This window comes from Eleginops maclovinus, chromosome 9 (genome assembly GCF_036324505.1).
Source record: "Eleginops maclovinus isolate JMC-PN-2008 ecotype Puerto Natales chromosome 9, JC_Emac_rtc_rv5, whole genome shotgun sequence".
NCBI lineage: Eukaryota > Metazoa > Chordata > Actinopteri > Perciformes > Eleginopidae > Eleginops > Eleginops maclovinus.
In genome coordinates this window covers 28,843,028-28,864,311 of record NC_086357.1, presented here as the reverse complement: position 1 = coordinate 28,864,311, position 21,284 = coordinate 28,843,028, and the positions used below count along the sequence as shown (strand labels likewise).

The following is a 21,284-nucleotide window of genomic DNA, read 5'->3' as shown; positions in this document are numbered from 1 at the left end:
ATTTTATATTAGTTTGTACTATTATGGTATTGTATTTGTGTCCCATAGAGGATTTATAAGAATAAGATTAATAACAATGACTACATATATTATATATTAATGAAATTATGAAGGAGTTAATAAAAATATCAGTCATCAAATAAACAGCTTTATGTGCAATTATTCAGATAAATGGAAAACAAATGACTCTTTAGATTTCTATAGATTTTTAAAATAAATTAACGAACAATATCTCGCAGGGAATAGTAGACCTCTAATCGGACTGAAATGCATGCATGTTTTAAAACATATTTTAAGATATGAGGGGAAATCATTTGTTCTGGATCAAGTCTATTTGTTGCACGTCCAGGATTGGCTGGGGGTTGCTATGGAAGATGTCCACAGCAACAGTCACATTGGGGGCGGAGACTACGACTGTCTTCGCCGGTGAAACATGACGGACAGCCGTATTAACCAATCCCCGTTCGAGAATTACAATGCTGGCCAATGAAAATGCAGCAAAACGAGAGCGCTAGGGCAGCAGTAGCAGGTTAGCAGAGACGGCGGCAGAGAAACAGACTAATGGTAAGCTAAGATGACCACTCATCTACATTTACACACTGATATCTGCTAAGTGAGGCAGGTTACTTATACTTCTTATTGTTGTGTGTACTGACAGGGTGTGTATCTTACGAAGGAGAGTCTATTGACTGTTTATCTAACATATAACGCTAAGGTAAGCTAGGTAGCTACAGTGTGTTTTTCCAGCATCACAGCATTACTGTATATTTATATTGTTCTATATACAGGAAATACTAACAATTACACAACACTGTGTACTGTGTGCAGGTCTGTGGGGCTATAAACCAACACCAATCCCATTGTATTCATAGATGTCTCTGGGTGTTGGACTGACAAACAGAGGAGATGTGTAGACAACATGGACAGATTCTGTCTCATAAAACTCCAACCTTGAATCAATTAACAGAGAAACGAATATGCAAGTTAATAATAAACTGGACCAGACCCAGAGTGCTTTCCCCCATCTGCCCATATACAGGTTTATACATAATTAAATAATTACCATGGCATTTTATACATTATTTTATACATTAAAAGAGAGAGAGGATCCTCTGAGGAATATAACACAACAAACAGAGGAGGTCATGACTCTAAAAAAGCCAAAATGCTTGTTGCTTTACAGGGAATTTTCCAGTTAATCGTCTATTGCTTCTACATTTAGTTTTAAATCTCTTTGCAGACCCAGCATGAGGAGCCAGCTCTTGCACTAAAATGGAAAAGTATGAAAAGGTGAAAAAGATTGGGGAAGGTTCGTTTGGAAAGGCGATCCTCGTGAAATCCAAAGAGGATGGACACCAATATGTCATCAAAGAGATTGGCATATCTGCAGTAAGCATAACGCTGCAGCCTTCACCTGTCACTGATAATACCAGGAGCTCACCTGTAACACCTGCCGCTCCTTATCCCTTACTCTCTGCTCCTTATTGTAACAGATGTCCAGTAAAGAGAGGCAGGAATCTCGTAAAGAGGTGGCTGTCCTCGCCAACATGAGCCATCCCAACATCGTGCAGTACAAGGAGTCTTTTGAAGGTACTCAGAACATTTAGATTTATATTCTAATCTCTGTAATTATCACATTTTATTCATAAAGCAGTTTAAAAACCAAACGACCAAAGAGCTGTACAGAGAAATAAAAGATCATACAGCTTTTACAAACAAGTAGAGGGGGGAACACAGAATAAACAATAGTAAAAACAATACACCATTTAAAAGCAACCGGGTGCAGAACGCTGAGGAGAAGAGGGGGCTTTCAGGACGGACAGTGCAGGAGCCTGTCTGATGTGGAGGGGCTGCAGCAGCCAGAGCACGGCCCCCTTTGAGCTTTAGCTTAGGTCTGGGTACAGTCAGGAGCAGGGGTTCAGCTGAGCAGGAGAGGGGGGTGTAGGGGTGTGGCAGCTCAGAGAGGGAGGGCGGGGCCAGTGAGGGATTCAAAAGTAAATCAATGGTTTTAAAGATCCCCTACTCTGCTAGATGCACTTTTTGCTATCATATGGGGTTTAATGACGGCAGCGTTTAGCTGAGTCTCTCCGTCAGAAACTCCTCTCTTCAGACAGATCTGCATGACGCTCCAAAAAGGCGCGACCAGATTTAGCTCCAAAAGGGAGTGGCCAGCTTCAGCTCCAAAAGGGAGTGGCCAGCTTCAGCTCCAAAAGGGCGTGGCCAGCTTCAGCTCCAAAGGGGCGTGGCCAGCTTCAGCTCCAAAGGGGCGTGGCCAGCTTCAGCTCCAAAAGGGCGTGGCCAGCTTCAGCTCCAAAGGGGCGTGGCCAGCTTCAGCTCCAAAGGGGCGTGGCCAGCTTCAGCTCCAAAGGGAGTGGCCAGCTTCAGCTCCAAAGGGGCGTGGCCAGCTTCAGCTCCAAAAGGGCGTGGCCAGCTTCAGCTCCAAAAGGGCGTGGCCAGCTTCAGCTCCAAAGGGGCGTGGCCAGCTTCAGCTCCAAAGGGGCGTGGCCAGCTTCAGCTCAGCTCACATTTAAAGCGACAGTCACAGAATCAGCACTTTCGAAAACGGGGCTGAAACAGAGGGATTGCGGACATGCTAAATTGTATGATCTGTTTGGTATTTGAGCAAAACACGTCAGAGACAAGTTTTTAAAATATATTTGAGACCTATAATGTATGCCAGAAAAGAGCATAATAGTACACCTTCAAAATGAATCCTAAGAAGTGGCAGCCAGTGCTCATGTTTGCCCGGGCCAGGTTACAGCCGTGCCGGGATCTTTCTTTCTTATTTGCTTCCTATGATTTCTCTTTTAAAATGTCTTCCAGAGGGCGGCTGCCTGTATATCGTGATGGATTACTGTGAGGGGGGGGACCTCTTCAAGAAGATCAACTCTCAGAAAGGAGTTCGGTTCTCAGAGGAGCAAGTAAGACCCCCTGTGGACTGAATTACATTCACTGCTGCTGCTCCATACCTCTGTCCTCGGAACACGGTTTATCCCTTGGGTTGTTTTAGCCTTAAAGGTCCCCTCCCTTCCTTGCATCTCTCCGTGCATCCCTAATGGGAGGGACTAATGCGCAAGGAAAAGACGCAAGTGAGGGAGGCAGGGATCCGAGTTAAGAGAAGTACCCACAGAATCAGAGCTTGAATAATGATCTGTTTGGTGTTTCAGCCAATCAGAGCCAGGCTCTGGATATATCTGAGACCTGGAATCTACGAGCGAGAGGATAACAGGAGAGCTTTAAGAATAGCTTAATGGAAACGGTGTAATGAGTGTTTATCACTATCTTATTTAAACACTGAATTATTTGGATAATTGTGAATATTCTCAGAGAGAAGTGACTGGAAAAAGCTGCCAGGTTGACTCTCATTCTCGGGAACGGGGAGCCAGATTTGAATAGGAATAGAGTAATACAACACTGTTAATGTTTCTTTATCCTTTCATTTTTCATGTCTATTCACCGCCTGCTGCCCTTGGTAGATCCTGGACTGGTTCGTGCAGATTTGCCTGGCACTGAAGCACGTGCACGACAGAAAGATCCTCCACAGGGACATCAAATCACAGGTACCCCAGACCTCCCCTCACCCATTTAAAGCTGTTTATTTCTCCTGTTTTACTTTATTTATGATCTTTCATTTTGTCCACAAAGAACATATTCCTGACTAAAGACGGGACCGTACAGCTCGGAGACTTTGGGATTGCACGGGTGCTGAACAGGTTTGAAATCCACATGATCTGAGTTGATTTTGCAGATGTTTGCAAAAACAATGTGTGTGAAAAATAAAGCATAACTCGTCCTACAGCACTGTGGAGCTGGCGAGGACATGTATAGGCACGCCGTATTACCTGTCACCTGAGATCTGCGAGAACAAACCGTACAACAACAAGAGGTGTGTGTGTGTGTGTGTGTGTGTGTGTGTGTGTGTGTGTGTGTGTGTGTGTGTGTGTGTGTGTGTGTGTGTGTGTGTGTGTGTGTGTGTGTGTGTGTGTGTGTGTGTGTGTGTGTGTGTGTGTGTGTGTGTGTGTGTGTGTGTGTGTGTGTGTGTGTGTGTGTGTGTGTGTGTGTGTGTGTGTGTGTGTGTGTGTGTGTGTGTGTGTGTGTGTGTGTGTGTGTGTGTGTGTGTGTGTGTGTTACATTTAGCTTCACAAGGTCCCAGTTTTCTGTGATATAAAAGTGACTGTTTGTGATTGGGTGTAAACCCCCCCCCCCTGAACTGATCCCTGTCTGTCTGTCCCCCCCTCCTCTGCAGTGATATTTGGGCCCTTGGGTGTGTCCTGTATGAAATGTGCACCCTAAAGCATGCAGTAAGTACTCTGTGTGTGTGCTGTTTACTGATTAATGTGAGTGTGTTACGCTTGTTTTGCTGAGTCGGGGGCTCTCTACCCTGCGCGCTGTGATTATTGACCCCTTCGGACACAGCTTGTTTACCCAGATATCTAATCATCTATATGAAGATGTAAATACCTCAGTCTAGTTGGTCCGGGTTGTTTTATGTCTTAAAGAGTTGCTAAAATAAGTTAATTTGCACTTAAAGCTCCCCTATCGTGCACTCCAGGTTTCAGATACACAGCCCGTCTCTGATTGGCTGAAACACCAAACAGATCATTGTCCCATAACCCCCTCTGTTTCAGCCCTGTTCCTAAAGAGCGGATTCTGTGTAGCTTTAAATGCTAATGAGCTGCTGCTGGCCACGCCCCTCAGAGAGCTGATTGGTCTAGAAAAACACATGGTGACATCACAGTGATTTTCAGAGAGGTTTTCATAGAGATGGATCAGGATAGAAAGAGAGGGGGATCTTCCTTTATTGTGTATACTTGCCCCCCCCCCCCCAGTTTGAAGCGGGCAACATGAAGAACCTGGTGCTGAAGATCATCCGGGGCTCCTACCCCCCCGTCTCCGTGCATTACTCCCAGGACCTGCGCTCGCTGCTGGGCCTGCTGTTCAGACGCAGCCCCCGAGAGAGACCCTCCGTCAGCTGCGTCCTGGAGAGACCCTTCCTCTGCTGCAGGATCCAGAGGCTGCTCTCTCCACAGGTACACACACACACACACACACACACACACACACACACACACTCGTCAGTCTGAATTGACTCATGTTCCTCTCCTGACTTCAGATCATCGCTCAGGAATTTCGCCATCATTTTCTTCACAAGCAGCCTAAAGTGGATGTGGGGGTGCCGGGACCACCAGGTAAGGAATCATGGGGGGGGGGGTCTAAAGATTTGACGATGCTCTGTGATTGGCTGGTGGGAATAGAGAGGAAGCTGTTAGGCTGAGCTGGGGCATAGAGACCCTCCTCCTGATTGGACTGGCTTGAATATCTCCCTTGTGTTTCCAGCCAAGCGTCCGACCCCCGGCCCCCTCCCGATCGCCCCCTCCCAGAAGATCACGAAGCCAGCCTGTAAATACGGAGTGCCTTTAAGGAAGGATGCCGCCAAGAGACCGGCTGACAGGAAACCGGCTGTGAGACACACACCGGTGGGTCTGACTCTCTGAGGGAGGGGGCTGCTCCCATCTGTGTGTTTCCATCATAGTGTGTGTGCCGACTCTGAACACCCCCCCCCCCTGTTATGTGTTGCTTAGGCCCCTCACCCTGCAGCCCCACACAGAAGAGTGAGTCAAGTGGAGGAAGAGAGGAAGAAACATGAGGTACAGCTGAGAGCACCCCCCCCCCCCCCCCACCACCTTCATTTGTCTTCGCTCCATGTTCTCATGTGTCTGTGTCCCCTCCTCACTCTGGTCCCAGTGACAGCCCCCCCCCCCACTCCCGCCTCACTGTCTCTTTTCCCTCCTGCTGCAGGACGGCATGAGGAAGAGGAGGATGGAGCTGATCGAGAAGGAGAGGAAACAGAGGGAGCAGGTGGGTGGTGTTTGAATGTGGGGCTCCCCCTCCTGTAGTGTGTTCTACAGGTGCATGTCAATGGTCTGCAGAGGGTAAAGTTGCCTTAAGTTACTCATGGACGCAGCTGACTGAAATGTTCCCTCCAGATGTTCCTGTTCAAAGCAGAGCAGATGAAGAGATATGAGAAGGAAAAGGTTTGTGTTTCTCTTGGTCTCATCTGACTCACATTGAAGGTTTTAAAAGCTGTTCATGAGATACGCTGGATAATCCAAGTACTGCAGAACCGTGCCGTACTGTAGATTTAACCTACCTGGTGTTCAGATTAAAAGGAACAAAGTGCAAAGGAGGGAGGGGTAAGCAGCAGTGCTGTGGTTTCAGTGGGACATTTTCTCGTTTCAGCAGCATAACAACAAGGCGTTGCAATCAAAATAATATAGCATTTAAAAATATACACTTGGGACAAACATCTAAACAAAGTCTAAAGCAGGATATGACAACTATTTTGATCAAAACCCTAACCCACCGTACACATTTGCCTCTGTCAGGGGGGCTTTATCTGAGAGGGTGAGCTCTGTGACGTGACCCTGTGACCCCTCTGACCCCTAACAGATCAGTCGGATAAACCAGGCCAGAGAACAGGGCTGGAGACACGTGCTGAGCTCCAGTGGAGGCAGCAGCCCCGAGAGGAAGGTACTGAAGGCTTCCGTATTCCACCTTTTACCCCCGAGTGTTCCAGATGTCCTCCTTCAGGAGATACAAGCAGTGAGACAGGAGGACACCTTCAGATCAATCCATTCAATCCCTTAAACATGTCTCCCCTTCAGTGTTTTGCAGGGGGGGGGCAGCGGGCCGTCCCGGGCTCAGCTCAGGGTCCGGCTCCAGCTTACGCTCCCAGTAAGACTCCCTATGAACACTACCACGCCGCTCTGGACCAGATGTCCAAACCCCAGCAGCGGGGAGTCGGCCAAGATGGAGCATCACCAGCCCCAGGCAACCCGGCACGGTGCGTTCAGGGTCCCTGGGTTTACAATAAGGAGTCCTTGGTTCTGTCTCACAGAGGGTCACAGTTACTGTGTGGCAGCAGCCGGGGAGCTGTGCGGGGGGAGGGCAAACCTTAATAATAAGGGCTTCTGACTCTTCTGACACCCGGCTTCGTGCTCCTGCGTTGATTGAGTTTAGAGCTCATATCTGCAGAGTGTCAGCTGTGAGGCTACACTTGGGTTAGTGGGGGCTGTGTCTGCAGAGCCTGGGCAGTGTTATTGAAGAGGTTGATGCTAAAGGTTGGGGGACGTTGTCAGGAACGACTCGGCAGCTGCGTTTGAACATATCATGTGCACAGCAGCTACGTTATGGCATTGGAAATCTAAGATCCAGAGCTCCTCCAACTTTATTATAAAAGGACAATAATGAATACAGAAAATATGAACCAGTCGTTTAAATTAAAGATAGTGCAGATGAAGTAAATACCACAATAAGCTCAATGATGCTGAAAGAGACGACTGCAGGATTCTGTGTACATGTAAACCGTTAACTAAACAACAACAGGAAGTAAGATTAAAGATGGTACAGTTTGTTCTGCGTACATATTAACTGAAGGTCAGTGAATGCAGTCCTCTCGCTCTCCACACAAGCTGTGCGTTCCAGTCCTGCAAGTTTGGAGATTGCATCGGGGGGGGGGTATATGATTATTTGTAATGGTATACTTCTTCTCATTATTCTTGTTTGTGTTCTCTTCCACTATGACTGTGTGGTATTCCTGTCATGCTATATCCTTTATTATTTCTGCTTGTCTTCTACGTTGAAAAGAGAAGCATGATCCCCCCCACAGAAGAAGTCCGTCCTGCTCTTGCAGCTTCTTCACAATGAAAATATTTGAAAGGAAATGGCATCAGGAGGAATTTCAAAGCACTGGCGTTCAAAAACCTCAGCAGAAATGTTGAATGTAAAAGCTGATATCCGGTGCAGCCCCTTCTTTGTATTCAATGTGATTTAAGCTTGTTGAATAGCTCCCTTCTGGTCCTCTGCAGGGTCCCGGCTGCTGCAGGCCCGGTCCTGAACCCGGACGCCATCAAGAGGGAGCTGCAGCGGCTGCAGCAAGGCTCCAAAGCTGCTCACGTCAGCAGGTCGGTGAACAGGATCCTGATCAGTGAACCGCTCGCCTGATGTCCTGATGTTACTGAAAGTCAGAGTTGAGGCTTCATTAGGAGAAACGGTGGCTCTCAATAAGGGTTTCTCTAAGTTTGTTTTATCCTTACCTTTTTTAAATTTCCCCTCTGTGGGACGAAGAAAGGGATTCTGATCTGAGATCTTTTACTTTAGGAGTTCCATAAAATTCCCACCAACCAAAGTCTTTTTACCCGCTCACTCTGACCTCACAACCGTTGCAGCTTTTTAAGAGCTTTCTTTTCTGGTACGAACCTTTCCTCCACGGAGTTATTTTGGTTAATTCTCGTGTGCGTGTGTGTGTGCGTGTGTGTAGGCCCCGGGGTCACATGGCTACGGGACGGGCCTATCAGGTGGAGGAGTTTCTGCAGAGGAAGAGAGAAGCCATGCTCAACAAGGTCCGTGCGGAGGGACAGCTGGTACGTAGAGTCGTAGTGAGCTGGGAAACCAGTCGAATCCCAGTTTAAAAAGAGCTTTGAGAGCTTTCCCTGGCTGAGATTGTGCAGCTCAGCGGGATCAGAGAGGGGTAGATGTTTCTCTACTGCTCCAGCATGTCTGTGATTCAGCTCTGTGGGGGGTTCATGAGTAACAGGAAGTGAAATGTTTACTGGGAGAGGTTTTAGAGTGATGGGACTGTGAAGGAGCTTCTTTTAAATGTGGTTATAAATGAGATCAAACGCTGAACAGGGGACCCGGCAACACCTGGCAGCAACCTACGGGAGCCGGGGGGGCTCGCTCCGCTGCAGGAGGCCCAAAGCCACTCGAGAGGAGGAGGTATGAGTCGGTAACCCCTCCCCCCCCACCCTGATCACAGCACGCCGTCCTTCATCCGTCCGAAAAAAACTCCCATAATGCACCCCTGCATCTCTGACTCATGACCCCCCCTCTGCACACCGGGCGACATGTTGTTTATTATTTGGGCTGTTGTTGATCACAGCTGTGAACCCATTGTTTTTGTTTGTTTGTTGTCCCTTTAAGTAACCACTCCTCTGTGTTGCAGCTTGCTTTGATTGGATGCTCATCTTTCTGTTGCATCGTGTTAATGTGCACACGCTAATGTCATAGCATGTTCCAGCGTGAAGAGAGTTCGCCTATAAGGAGGTTTTTAAATAAATATCGAGACCAAAGCATCGACTGAACACAATTAATTATAAACAACAACAACAAGATATACCTCCTGCAGAAACATTGAGACCAAGCGATGAGTGACTTTTCTAGCAACTTGTTCCGATCAAGAAGGAGCCGAAAATACAGCTGTTATATTTCCGTAGTATTTCGACCACCAAGTTGCTGGAGACTAAGAAGCCTTGAGTCGAGCTTTGGGGGTTCTTCATCTCAGACATACAAGCCTTCACAGCATTTTGAACCCGTATTATAATCTTATGTGGAGAAGCTACAGCGAGTACTACAGACACAACCCTCCAGTTTGTTCACCTGTTGCTCACATGTTGTCCACATGTTGTCCACATGTTGTCCACATGTTGCTGCGATGCACTTATCATATATCAGGGAACCTGTACTGCATGTCTCCTTGGTCTGAGCGTGCAGTAACTGTCCTGTCTGTCCTCAGGAGTATCTGTCCAGACTGAGGCAGATCCGCCTGCAGAACTTCAACGAGCGTCAGCAGATCAAAGCCCGGCTCCGAGGAGAGAAGGTGCCCACCCCCACCCCCACCTCCCCCTCCAGAGAGCTTTTCAATGGGAGTCTTCTGACCTTCCCTCTCCTGTGTTTTCAGTACGACAGCGACGGGTCCGACAGCCAGGAGTCAAGCGAGGAGGCCGAGCTCCGGAGGAAGAAGATCGAAGCGCTGAAGGTGAGTCTGCCTGCAGGACCACACCTTTTACAATATGCAGAGTGAAAGCAGGAACATAAACCAGTGATGCAATGACCACATTTAGAGTCAAATGACAAAAAAGAGTTCACTGATGTCAGTTAATCTCAGCTCTTTTCAGTGAGGCAGGATTACAGTCTGTGATGTTTAATCTGGGACATCTCGTTCATTTAGTAGCTGTCCTTTTAACTCATGTTGGTCCTCTTGGTGTTTTTAGACAGTTAAAACAGGCTTTCCAGCTCTTCTTCTTCCTTAATATTGCACATTGAAGCTGGAGGGCTTGAGGGGATAAAGCTTTTCGACCGGCGTTCTTTGGCTAATTAAATAACCTTTCTTAATTGGATAAACTATTGTGTTGGTCGTTCTAATAAATGCTGGTATTTACCCCTGTCAGGCTCAAGCTAACACCCGAGCTGCTGTACTGAGAGAGCAGCTGGAGAAGAAGAGGATGGAAGCGCTGGAGAGGGAGAAGAGAGCCTGGGAGGAGCACGTAAGCTCCGTCCGTCCTGACATCACCTCCTATGTGCACGGCTGTGAGTCTGACCCGGGGTGCTCTGTGGTGTTGCAGCTTGCAGCTCGGGGGGTGAAGGCTGGCGCCGCGGGAAACGTAGCATCGGCGACGGCTGCTTCCTCTGACGCTGCGCAGCCCTCTCAGCCAGACGCTGCTGCTACAGCTATCTCCATGACGGCCGCCCTGAAGAACGTCGGAGCAGTCAGTGTAACCTCCATCACAGCGTGCCATCTTCATGTCTCGGTATGTCATGCTAATATAAATGTTGTCTGTGGCAGGTTACTCCACTGAAAGAGAAGCCAGCTCAGCCGGAGACTGCTGCGGTCATCCAGGTGAGAGCATGATGTGACTCCTCCATTAAAGGGACACCTCCTAATCAAATGATGTAGTGTTTTATTATTTATATCAAGTGTCTTCTTTTGTATTATTCATTGTTCTTCTTTTGTATTATTTTTTACTTATTTATCACTTCCACCTTCATGTGGATTGAGGTGATGCGTGCTGTGTCAGCAGAGCCAGCCTCATGTTTCCTGCTGCAGTTAAATTAAACAGCTTTACAAATACTGAACTCTCATGAGGAGGGGATTCTCCTGTTGAACACTCTAACGCTGTCCAGAGTGAGAAGAAGCAGATCCTGCGCCGACTCAACCAGAACCTGAAGGCCCAGAGTCCGGTGGACGAGGTGGAGGAGTTGGTCCCCCCCCCTGCAGAACCAGGCCCTGCCGCCCCCCCACAGAACCAGCCCGACGCTGCTAACGGAGAGCGCAGGAAGTGGGAAGCTGCAGAACTGCCGGAACTTCCTGTGGCTCAGCTGAGCTTGGGGGAAACCTGCTCCACAGCCAGCACCTGTGCCAGTGAGTGGACACGCCTCTGGACAAAATCTAAAACCCTTTTTCTATTTGTTGTTGTTGTTGTTGTTGTTGTTGTTGTTATTATTAGTGGACTTGTTAGTATAATAATTATTAGTTCAAGACTCTTATGTTGTTGATTCACTTGTACATGGATTAGCTGGGACCTAGAGAACAAAGCTCACTGCCTACCATCATTTACAGACTGGTTTATAACTCCCCCCTGTAGAGGGGGCTCTACAGACTGGTTTATAACTCCCCCCTGTAGAGGGGGCTCCACAGACTGGTTTATAACTCCCCCCTGTAGAGGGGGCTCCACAGACTGGTTTATAACTCCCCCCTGTAGAGGGGGCTCCACAGACTGGTTTATAACTCCCCCCTGTAGAGGGGGCTCTACAGACTGGCTTATAACTCCCCCCTGTAGAGGGGGCTCCACAGACTGGCTTATAACTCCCCCCTGTACAGGGGGCTCCACAGACTGGTTTATAACTCCCCCCTGTAGAGGGGGCTCCACAGACTGGCTTATAACTCCCCCCTGTAGAGGGGGCTCCACAGACTGGTTTATAACTCCCCCCTGTAGAGGGGGCTCTACAGACTGGCTTATAACTCCCCCCTGTACAGGGGGCTCTACAGACTGGTTTATAACTCCCCCCTGTAGAGGGGGCTCTACAGACTGGTTTATAACTCCCCCCCTGTAGAGGGGGCTCTACAGACTGGTTTATAACTCCCCCCCTGTAGAGGGGGCTCTACAGACTGGTTTATAACTCCCGTTGTGGAGCAGCGTGTCCAGGGTTGTTGTTCACGGTTTATAGTCTGTCTGATTTCCTCTCTGCATGGTCCTCTGTGTCTCCTGCAGAGCGTCCGTCCTCTGTGTCTCCTGCAGAGCGTCCGTCCTCCGGGGCCGACAGGAAGAAGTGGGAGGCTGGAGTCCCTCTGGTTCTGTCTGAGGCCCAGAACACTCTGGAGGAGAGCTGCATCAGAACCATCGGTGAGTCCCCTCTCCCCTAGAAGACACCAGAACCATCTGCACCTGACACAGGTCTCATCGTCCCTCTGTCTCTGATGTCTCTCTGTCTGATGTCTCAGAGCAAACGGTGGGTGAGGTGATTCAGATCTGTGGGCTGCAGGAGGACGGGGTGAGGAAGGTGTGGAGGGCCACTCCGGACTCCCAGGTCCTGAGGGTCCTTCAGGAGCTGCAGCCCCTCACCCAGCAGCTGGGGGACAGCTCCCTCTGTGAGGAGACGTCCAGCAGCCCTGGTGAGTATCCGGTGGGAACACAGAGGTTTTGGTTAATGATGATACTGGTTTATACAGCTCTTATCGGTTTGGCACCCACGTATCTCATCGAGCCCTGAGGTCCAGCGGGCTTTTGAAACACCCCTAAAGACCCCGAATTAAAATGAAGCAGCTTTTTGAAAACGAAACCCCCTTTTTTAAAGGTGTTTTTATTCTTTTAATATTTGGTTATTTTGATATTGTTTTATTTATTTTACAGGTTTTTTTAAAATCAGAATTCCCTTTTTTAAAATAGTGGTTAAATCATTTGACTTCTATTAATGTTATTAATTATTACAATTATTTTATCGATTTAATTTAATAGGTATTTATATTTGATCCTATTTAGTGATTCGTCAGACCTCTCACTGCTGTGTTTCTCAAACTCTTATTTAATGTGTGATTGTTGTTTTATCGATTTGAATTTGACTTCATTTATTTGTCTTTTTATTATTACCTCTGTAAAGTGACTTTGAGCATCTGTAAAAGCGCTGACAAAATACATTTATTATTATTGTTATTAATATTATTAATATTATTAATATTATTAATATTATTATTGTTATTTTATTATTATTATTATTATTATTAATATTATTATTATTTTATTATTATTATTATTATCATTATTATTATATTATTATTATTTTTATGATTATTATATTATTATTATTATTATATTATTATTATTATTATTATTATTATTATTATTGTTTTATTATTGTTATTATTATTATTATTAATATTATTAATATTATTAATATTATTATTGTTATATTATTATTATTATTATTATTATTATTTTTATGATTATTATATTATTGTTATTGTTATTATTATTATTATATTATTATTATTATTATTATTATATTATTATTATTTTTATGATTATTATATTATTGTTATTGTTATTATTATTATTATATTATTATTATTATTATTAATATTATTATTATTATATTATTATTATTATTATTATTATATTATTATTATTATTGTTATATTATTATTATCATTATTATATTATTATTATTATTATTATTATTATTATTATTATTATATTATTATTATTATTATTATTATTATTATTATTTTTATGATTATTATATTATTATTATATTTATATTATATTATTATATTATTATTATATTATTATATTATTATTATATTATTTTATTATTATTATTATTATATTATTATTATTGTTAATATTATTATTATATTATTTTATTATTATTATTATTATTATTTTATGATTATTATATTATTATTATTATATTATTATTATTATTATTATTATTATTATTATTATTATTATTGTTTTATTATTATTATTATTATTATTATTATTATTATTATTGTTATTATTATTATTATTATTATTATCATTATCATTATTGTTATATTATTATTAATATTATTATTATTGTTATATTATTATTATTATTATTATTATTGTTATTATTATTATTATTATTATTGTTAATTATTTTATCATGCAACGTTAAATGACTCCAATATCTTTAGTTCCATTTCAAGATGTTCTGTTCTGATTATCTGTACTTATTTTGTCCCCTGCCTTTGATGCCTCCTCAGAGAAGCCTCACCTGTCAGTGGAGATCGTGAGGACGCCTAAAGAGGAGGTGTTGTCTCTAAAGGAGGAAGTGTTTGCCGTTGAGACAGCGCCTCCTGCTGGGGTTCAGGGTGCAGCCCCCACAGAGCCCTCCCACAGAGAACAGCCTGCAGCAGACCGACAGACAATGCCACCAAGCCTCTCTGAGATCCAGGGTAACACTCAGCCGGATAGATGAAACCTCACCTCCTCCTCTCTAGACTCTAATTATCTGTCCTGAATTCTTCCAGATCCAGCATACATAGAGTCGATGGTTTTGGAGGAGACGCCTACACCCTCCCCTGCTCCCCGGGCTGATGTGCAGCAGGCCTGGCAGCAGGAAGCCCAGCAGCCGCCCCTGTAACCCTCCACACATTTCTATATTCAAGGGATAATGAATCCACCAAATAATCCTCTGTTCATCACTTTCTTCCCCATGGTACCCGGAGTTCTTGAAGAATATGTCTGGATGAATTGAGGTTTTATTAAGAGCAAAACTGTAGGAAAACGTCTGTTTACACAAGCCTGCCTCAGTAAAGTCTCATTCCTGCGCTCACTTACACTTCTTCAAGAATAAGGTAATAGAGGGAAACAATTTACAGCGCTTCCAAAGATCCTTAGAGTTTCAAAAGGCATTTAATTAATTATTATAAATATGGCCCTAATTTATATTCAAAGGTGATATCAGAGTCTTAAAAATGCTCAGACAGAATACTTATTTTGCTGTTAATATCTGAATATAATGCGTCCTACATAAGGTTCGTCATAAAGTGGCATTAATTAGTCTTGTGCGGTTTTTCTCTCTCGTTTTTTGAACCATCCTACAGTTTATGCTCGATAAACGAAAGTGTGTTTCTGTTGCAGGCCACCAGAGGGCGTGATGAGACCAGCAGGGGAGGCAGAGAGGAGGTCAGAGAAACCAGCAGAGTCTCCAGGTGAGGATCAGTTCCTCTTCAAGTGTGATGATAATGAATAAACTCTAGTGACTTCATATGATCTATTACCCCCCCCCCAGCTTCAGCAGTAGTGGAGGAGCCCCTGTTTGTGAAGCTGGTCTCCCCGGCCCACCGCCGCACCGCCGCCCTGCTGTCGGCTCAGTCCTCCTTCGATGAGTCGTCCTCCTCCCGCTCCCGCTCCGTCTCTCCTCTGCGATCCAAGCAGCACCAGGCCCTCCTGATCGGCCTCTCCACCGGCATGTTCGATGCCAACAACCCCAAGGTCAGCGCACCCCCCCCCCCCCCCCCCCCCCCCCCCCCTTCTTGCACTGGATTCCCTTCCTGTGTGAGTGCGTTGACCTCTGCGTGTGCTACAGATGCTGAGGACCTGTTCCCTCCCGGACCTGAGCCGGGTCTTCAGTCCTCAGCAGGACTCTGCAGGAGCTAACAATGCTAACGATGCTAACGCCGCTCCGGATAATCGTCTGGAGATCGAAGACCTGGAGGAGGCGGCGAAGGATGAGGAGCAGTCAGAGATGGAGGAGTAAGAGACCCAGAAAACAGGCATCAATGATATTGGAGACATTACATATAGATATCGAGTCATAACGAACACAAAGAAGCAGGTTGAAGCTCTTGATAATGATATACTTTACATAATATTAGATGTATTCTGAATTGTTGTCACGTGATGGTTGGTCTCAGCGGGGTCATCCATGGCTTCAAAGTGTACCTAAATGAGGCGTGAAGGACAACGGGATTTCTCTCCTGGAAGGTTTGTCACCAATCATTTCTGTGAAAAAAGAAAATCTGGCGAAAAATTTCAGTTTTCACAATCGCCATCTCCGAGAAATTGTGTAATTATGACAATCTTTATTAGAAAACATCCCATAATAACCTGCTGCTGGGCTCTGGGGCTTCTGTGACTGGTGCCGTTAGAGACAGCATTAGAACATGTGATCTGTAATAATGATGTCCCCTGTCCTCAGCGCGTATGAGGATGAAGACCTGCGGGACATCCGGGCCTCGATGGAGCGCCTCCTGCAGGAGGAGGAGGAGGGGGGGTCTGGAGACTTCAACGGCAACCCTCCAGGGGGAGAGGAGCTGTTCAACAGGATATCAGCCGAGATTCAGCAGGACAGCAGGATGGCTGTGGATGATGATGAGGAAGAGGAGGAGGAAGAGGAAGAGGAGGATGATGTCTCTAACGGGAGTCCTGAAGAAGCAGGGGAGCCGCTCACTAACGGGGCGGAAGAGAACCTGAGTAACAGCGAGCTAAACGAGGAGTGGCAATCAGGTACGGAGATCCAAATGTTTCCCTCAGATTAAATATGAGCGGGGGGGATGGGGGGGGGGGGGGGCTGAAACATTTTCAGAATTTAAATAATTATTTTATTTTACGTTTTAAAAATGTTTTTCATTAAAAAAAAAGTCAGATTTTATTTGTTCATTTATTTTGAAAGACTGTTTTGTGCAAGCAGTGCAGATGAGAGGTAGGGAGACAGAGGGGGAGACAAAGGGACCCTTTATTTTATTTATTTAAACTAATCTTTTCCCAAATTCAGTTTTTCTTTAAACTTTTTTATCAAAGCTTTGATAAAAATACATCTTTTTAAGCTTTCTGAATGTTTTCTTGTTTTTTTGATAAAATCTTTTCAGAATATTTAAAAAACATCTTTTTGAAAAAAGACACAAAAGAAGTTTGGGTGAGAATTAGCTGGAATTTCTTTGTTAGTTTTTGACTTTTTTTTTCTTATAATTTCTTGAGAAATCTGAGAACTGTGTTTCTGCTTAACTCCCAACCTGGCTTTTCTTTTTATTTTAAGGAGCCACAGAATGTAAAACTGTATTCACGTTGGCAGAGTGGAATAAGGAGAGCTCGGATCACTGAGCTGACATACCGTGAACCTCAAACACCGTGTTTCCTCCTTCACGTGCAAATCTTGAATATGCATCAGAGCGGTACAACGGGCGCATTACAACACTCCCTGTGTGTGACGTCACACACGGTCCTCCAGCCCCACATCTGCACACACCAGCTGCTGGAAACACTAACGCTAACACTCACCACTCCGTAACGCTGCTCTCCAATCTCCGACCAACTGGCTGTTCTTCAGATCATCGGTTCCCTCCTCCGATAGAGTCTCAGACTGTGAGGTTGATGCCAACAGCCTCCATGGTTCCTCTCACAGTTTAGCTAACTTCACTTTCTTCTGTGGGCTCTGAGGCAGCCATGGACTGCTCCTTGTGAACCAGCCAATCAGAGCAGAGCTCGTCATCATTATTTAAATGAGACAATTCAGCTCGTTTAGTTCTAGGACCAAATCATAGGGTAGTAAATGGGTCTGTAAAACTGCATCTGGACCTTTTTTGGATCAACCAAAGTGAAATACCTTCTTGTGGACGTCAGAACACTTCATATACCAGATGGATGCGTTCTGTGGCACCTTTCATATGTTTTCCTCCCGGTTCTTTCACTTCAATGTAAAAATGGTGATATTTGTTTTCTAAATATCAACCGCCTGTTTTCTCCTTTACCTGCTGTTATTTTACACCCATGTTGATGATCTGTTTCCCTCACAGACGGCAGTGGGGAGGAGGGGGGGGGCGAGGCATCTCACAGCGACAGCATCTTCAGTCGTCTGGAGGAGCTGCGCTTCAGGCTGGAGCAGCAGATGGGCTTCGAGAAGTTCATCGAGGCCTACAACAAGATCAAGGTGTGGACGTCGAATACATCTGGCTCCTTCTGTCCTTTATCTCCCCGATTCCTTCTCTACTCCCTGATTCTTATCCCTGATTCATACTCCCTGATTCTTATCCCTGATTCTTATCCCTGATTCTTATCCCTGATTCATACTCCCTGATTCTTATCCCTGATTCATACTCCCTAATTCTTATCCCTGATTCTTATTCATACTCCCTGATTCATATCCCTGATTCATACTCCCTGATTCTTATCCCTGATTCATACTCCCTGATTCTTATCCCTGATTCTTATTCATACTCCCTGATTCATATCCCTGATTCATACTCCCTGATTCTTATCCCTGATTCATACTCCCTGATTCTTATTCATACTCCCTGGTTCATACTCCCTGGTTCATATCCCTGATTCATACTCCCTGGTTCATATCCCTGATTCATACTCCCTGATTCATATCCCTGATTCTTATCCCTGATTCATACTCCTTGATTCATACTCCCTGATTCTTATCCCTGAATCTTATCCCTGATTCATACTCCCTGGTTCATATCCCTGATTCATACTCCCTGATTCATATTCCCTGATTCATATCCCTGATTCATTCTCCCTGATTCTTATCCCTGATTCATACTCCCTGATTCATACTCCTTGATTCTTATCCCTGATTCTTATCCCTGATTCATACTCCCTGATTCATACTCCCTGATTCATACTCCTTGATTCTTATCCCTGATTCTTATCCCTGATTCATACTCCTTGATTCATACTCCTTGATTCATACTCCTTGATTCTTATCCCTGATTCTTATCCCTGATTCATACTCCCTGATTCATACTCCCTGATTCTTATCCCTGATTCTTATTCATACTCCCTGATTCTTATCCCTGATTCATACTCCCTGATTCTTATCCCTGATTCATACTCCCTGATTCTTATTCATACTCCCTGGTTCATACTCCCTGGTTCATATCCCTGATTCATACTCCCTGGTTCATATCCCTGATTCATACTCCCTGATTCATATCCCTGATTCTTATCCCTGATTCATACTCCTTGATTCATACTCCCTGATTCTTATCCCTGAATCTTATCCCTGATTCATACTCCCTGGTTCATATCCCTGATTCATACTCCCTGATTCATATTCCCTGATTCATATCCCTGATTCATTCTCCCTGATTCTTATCCCTGATTCATACTCCCTGATTCATACTCCTTGATTCTTATCCCTGATTCTTATCCCTGATTCATACTCCCTGATTCATACTCCTTGATTCTTATCCCTGATTCTTATCCCTGATTCATACTCCTTGATTCATACTCCTTGATTCATACTCCTTGATTCTTATCCCTGATTCTTATCCCTGATTCATACTCCCTGATTCATACTCCCTGATTCATACTCCTTGATTCTTATCCCTGATTCTTATCCCTGATTCATACTCCCTGATTCATACTCCCTGATTCATACTCCTTGATTCTTATCCCTGATTCTTATCCCTGATTCATACTCCTTGATTCATATCCCTGATTCTTATCCCTGATTCTTATCCCTGATTCATATTCATTCTCCCTGATTCATATCCCTGATTCATACTCCCTGATTCATACTCCCTGATTCTTATCCCTGATTCATATCCCTGATTCTTATCCCTGATTCATACTCCCTGATTCTTATCCCTGATTCTGGATGTCATTAAAACACATGTTTGTTATCTTTCTAAATGTTGGGACCTTTTTAATAATACAACATGAGGATACATTACTATAATAATGACTTGTTTGTTTGTTTGTTTGTTTGTTTGTTGGTGTTCAGGCGATCCATGAGGACGAGGATGAGAACATGGCTCTGGGCTCCAGCCTGGTGTTCAGCACTCTGGGGACGGAGCACCAGCACCTCTACCCCAACATCCTGCACCTGGTGATGGCCGACGGAGCCTACCAGGAAGGTGAGGGTCACAGGAGGGCAGCTTTATTTATCTTTCATCATCATTCAATTCATACCTTCCACCAAGAGAGAGGAGGAGGAGGAGGAGGGAGAGGAGGAGGAGGAGGAAGAGGAAGAGGGAGAGGAGGAGGAAGAACAGGGCAGTTCTATTATCTCAAAGAGGGTTATTTCATCATCAAAATTCAATTCACAACTTCCGAAGCTGGAGAAAAACTAAACCAGACTGCAGACAGAGCAAGGTTAAAGAGGAGGAGGAGGAGGAGGAGGAGGATGTGGATGTGTCCTCTCCCTGTAGAAGAAGATGTGAGTCTTCCTCTGGTCTCTGTTTTACTGTCCTCAGTACGAGGATGAGTCAGACCCCCCCCCCCAGAGGACTGAACTCCCCCTCAGGGAGAGAGGTTTCTCCCTCTGCAGGTGAGGCAGAGAGTAAACCTGTGATCTGTGGAGATGCAGGATAGGAAGCCCTGCTCTCTCTCGCCTGCTGGGAGGTCTAGTTCTTATTGAAGGGACAGTTTTTATGTTTGGAGAGGAAGTGAGGAACTTGTAAACTGCAGTAGAGGAGGATAGGAGTACTTGTACTAGGATCTACTCATGTACACTTTGACTGGAATATTTGAGCCACCCTCCCTCGGTCCTTTCCTCGTCACTTTGATTTATTTTTTGAAAATTGTTTGAACATTTTCCACATCATTTGTTAAACACATTTCCCCTTTTATTTTCACACATTTTAAAAAGTCTTTCCTGTTCATAATATTATCCGACATATTCCACTTTTTAAATTTCACTTAGTTTTGGACATTTCTCATCATTCTTTCCTGATATATTCACCTTATTTCCAACCCTTTTTAAACTTCTCTTACTGTACCAATTTATTTAACTTGTTTTTTCTGAATTTTTTAAAACATATTTTCTCTCTCTCTCTCTCTCTCTCTCTCTCTCTCTCTCTCTCTCTCTCTCTCTCTCTCTCTCTCTCTCTCTCTCTCTCTCTCTCTCTCTCTCTCTCTCTCTCTCTCTCTCTCTCTCAGACAATGATGAGTGATGTTAGCTGCAGCGGCGCCGCCGGCAGCTACGACAATCTGCCGGCTTTCTGAAGTCTTCCCATGATGCACCTCTGTCAGGAGGACCTATGCATGCTGTGTCGCAGCCGCACATCGGACAGTGTTTCAGGCACACTTGCATGATGAGAAACTCCGGGCTGCACCCCGACACCAGACACAACTTTCTAACCAGTGTTCAAGAAGTGCTTTAGCAGAAACTTGTGGCCGATTACCAAAGTCTAAACTCTTCCGCTGTGTTCCTCTTCTGAAGATCTCTCAGGTCGCTTTTTTAATTTCCACTCATCGTCTCAGAACCAGTTCAACCTCCTTTTCTTACTCTTTTCACAAAACAAAAACTCAATAATTCCTGAAAATGTTTTCCACATTTCTTACTGTTTTACTGTGTGATGGGGGGGGGGGGGCAGTTATTAACTTTATGATTATTACTTAACTATTGTTCATCTTTATACTAAATAAAGACTTTTTTTAAGAACTGGAGGAGTTTTTTTCCCACCGCACTTCCTCTTCTATTATTACCAATGTCTGGAGGCTTAATGCACTGAATAAATAAAATCTATC

At 44.6% G+C, this 21,284-nt stretch overlaps 1 protein-coding gene across 9 annotated transcripts; it reads left to right on the top strand.

The window, feature by feature from the left end:
- The first annotated feature begins 503 nt into the window (after positions 1–503).
- On the top strand, positions 504–21,284 carry nek1 (NIMA-related kinase 1). 9 transcript variants are annotated; one of them, XM_063892054.1, is made up of 36 exons: positions 504–564; positions 1,241–1,389; positions 1,494–1,590; positions 2,824–2,921; positions 3,477–3,560; positions 3,646–3,713; positions 3,800–3,886; positions 4,247–4,301; positions 4,830–5,030; positions 5,114–5,189; positions 5,338–5,477; positions 5,583–5,648; positions 5,800–5,859; positions 5,988–6,035; positions 6,451–6,531; positions 6,666–6,844; positions 7,869–7,964; positions 8,321–8,423; positions 9,575–9,658; positions 9,740–9,817; positions 10,230–10,325; positions 10,404–10,547; positions 10,625–10,678; positions 10,963–11,200; positions 12,051–12,182; positions 12,281–12,451; positions 14,066–14,179; positions 14,219–14,257; positions 14,333–14,441; positions 14,946–15,016; positions 15,097–15,299; positions 15,394–15,560; positions 16,006–16,313; positions 17,600–17,733; positions 19,537–19,669; positions 20,694–21,284. In XM_063892054.1, exons 2-36 carry the CDS (start codon positions 1,273–1,275, stop codon positions 20,705–20,707), a joined length of 3,945 nt encoding a protein of 1,314 aa, XP_063748124.1. In that variant the 5' UTR covers positions 504–564; positions 1,241–1,272; the 3' UTR covers positions 20,708–21,284. The 9 variants fall into 9 exon arrangements, with proteins under 9 accessions (XP_063748124.1, XP_063748122.1, XP_063748127.1 ...); XM_063892052.1 differs by having other exon boundaries at positions 14,066–14,257; XM_063892053.1 differs by lacking the exon at positions 504–564 and adding an exon at positions 689–715 and having other exon boundaries at positions 14,066–14,257.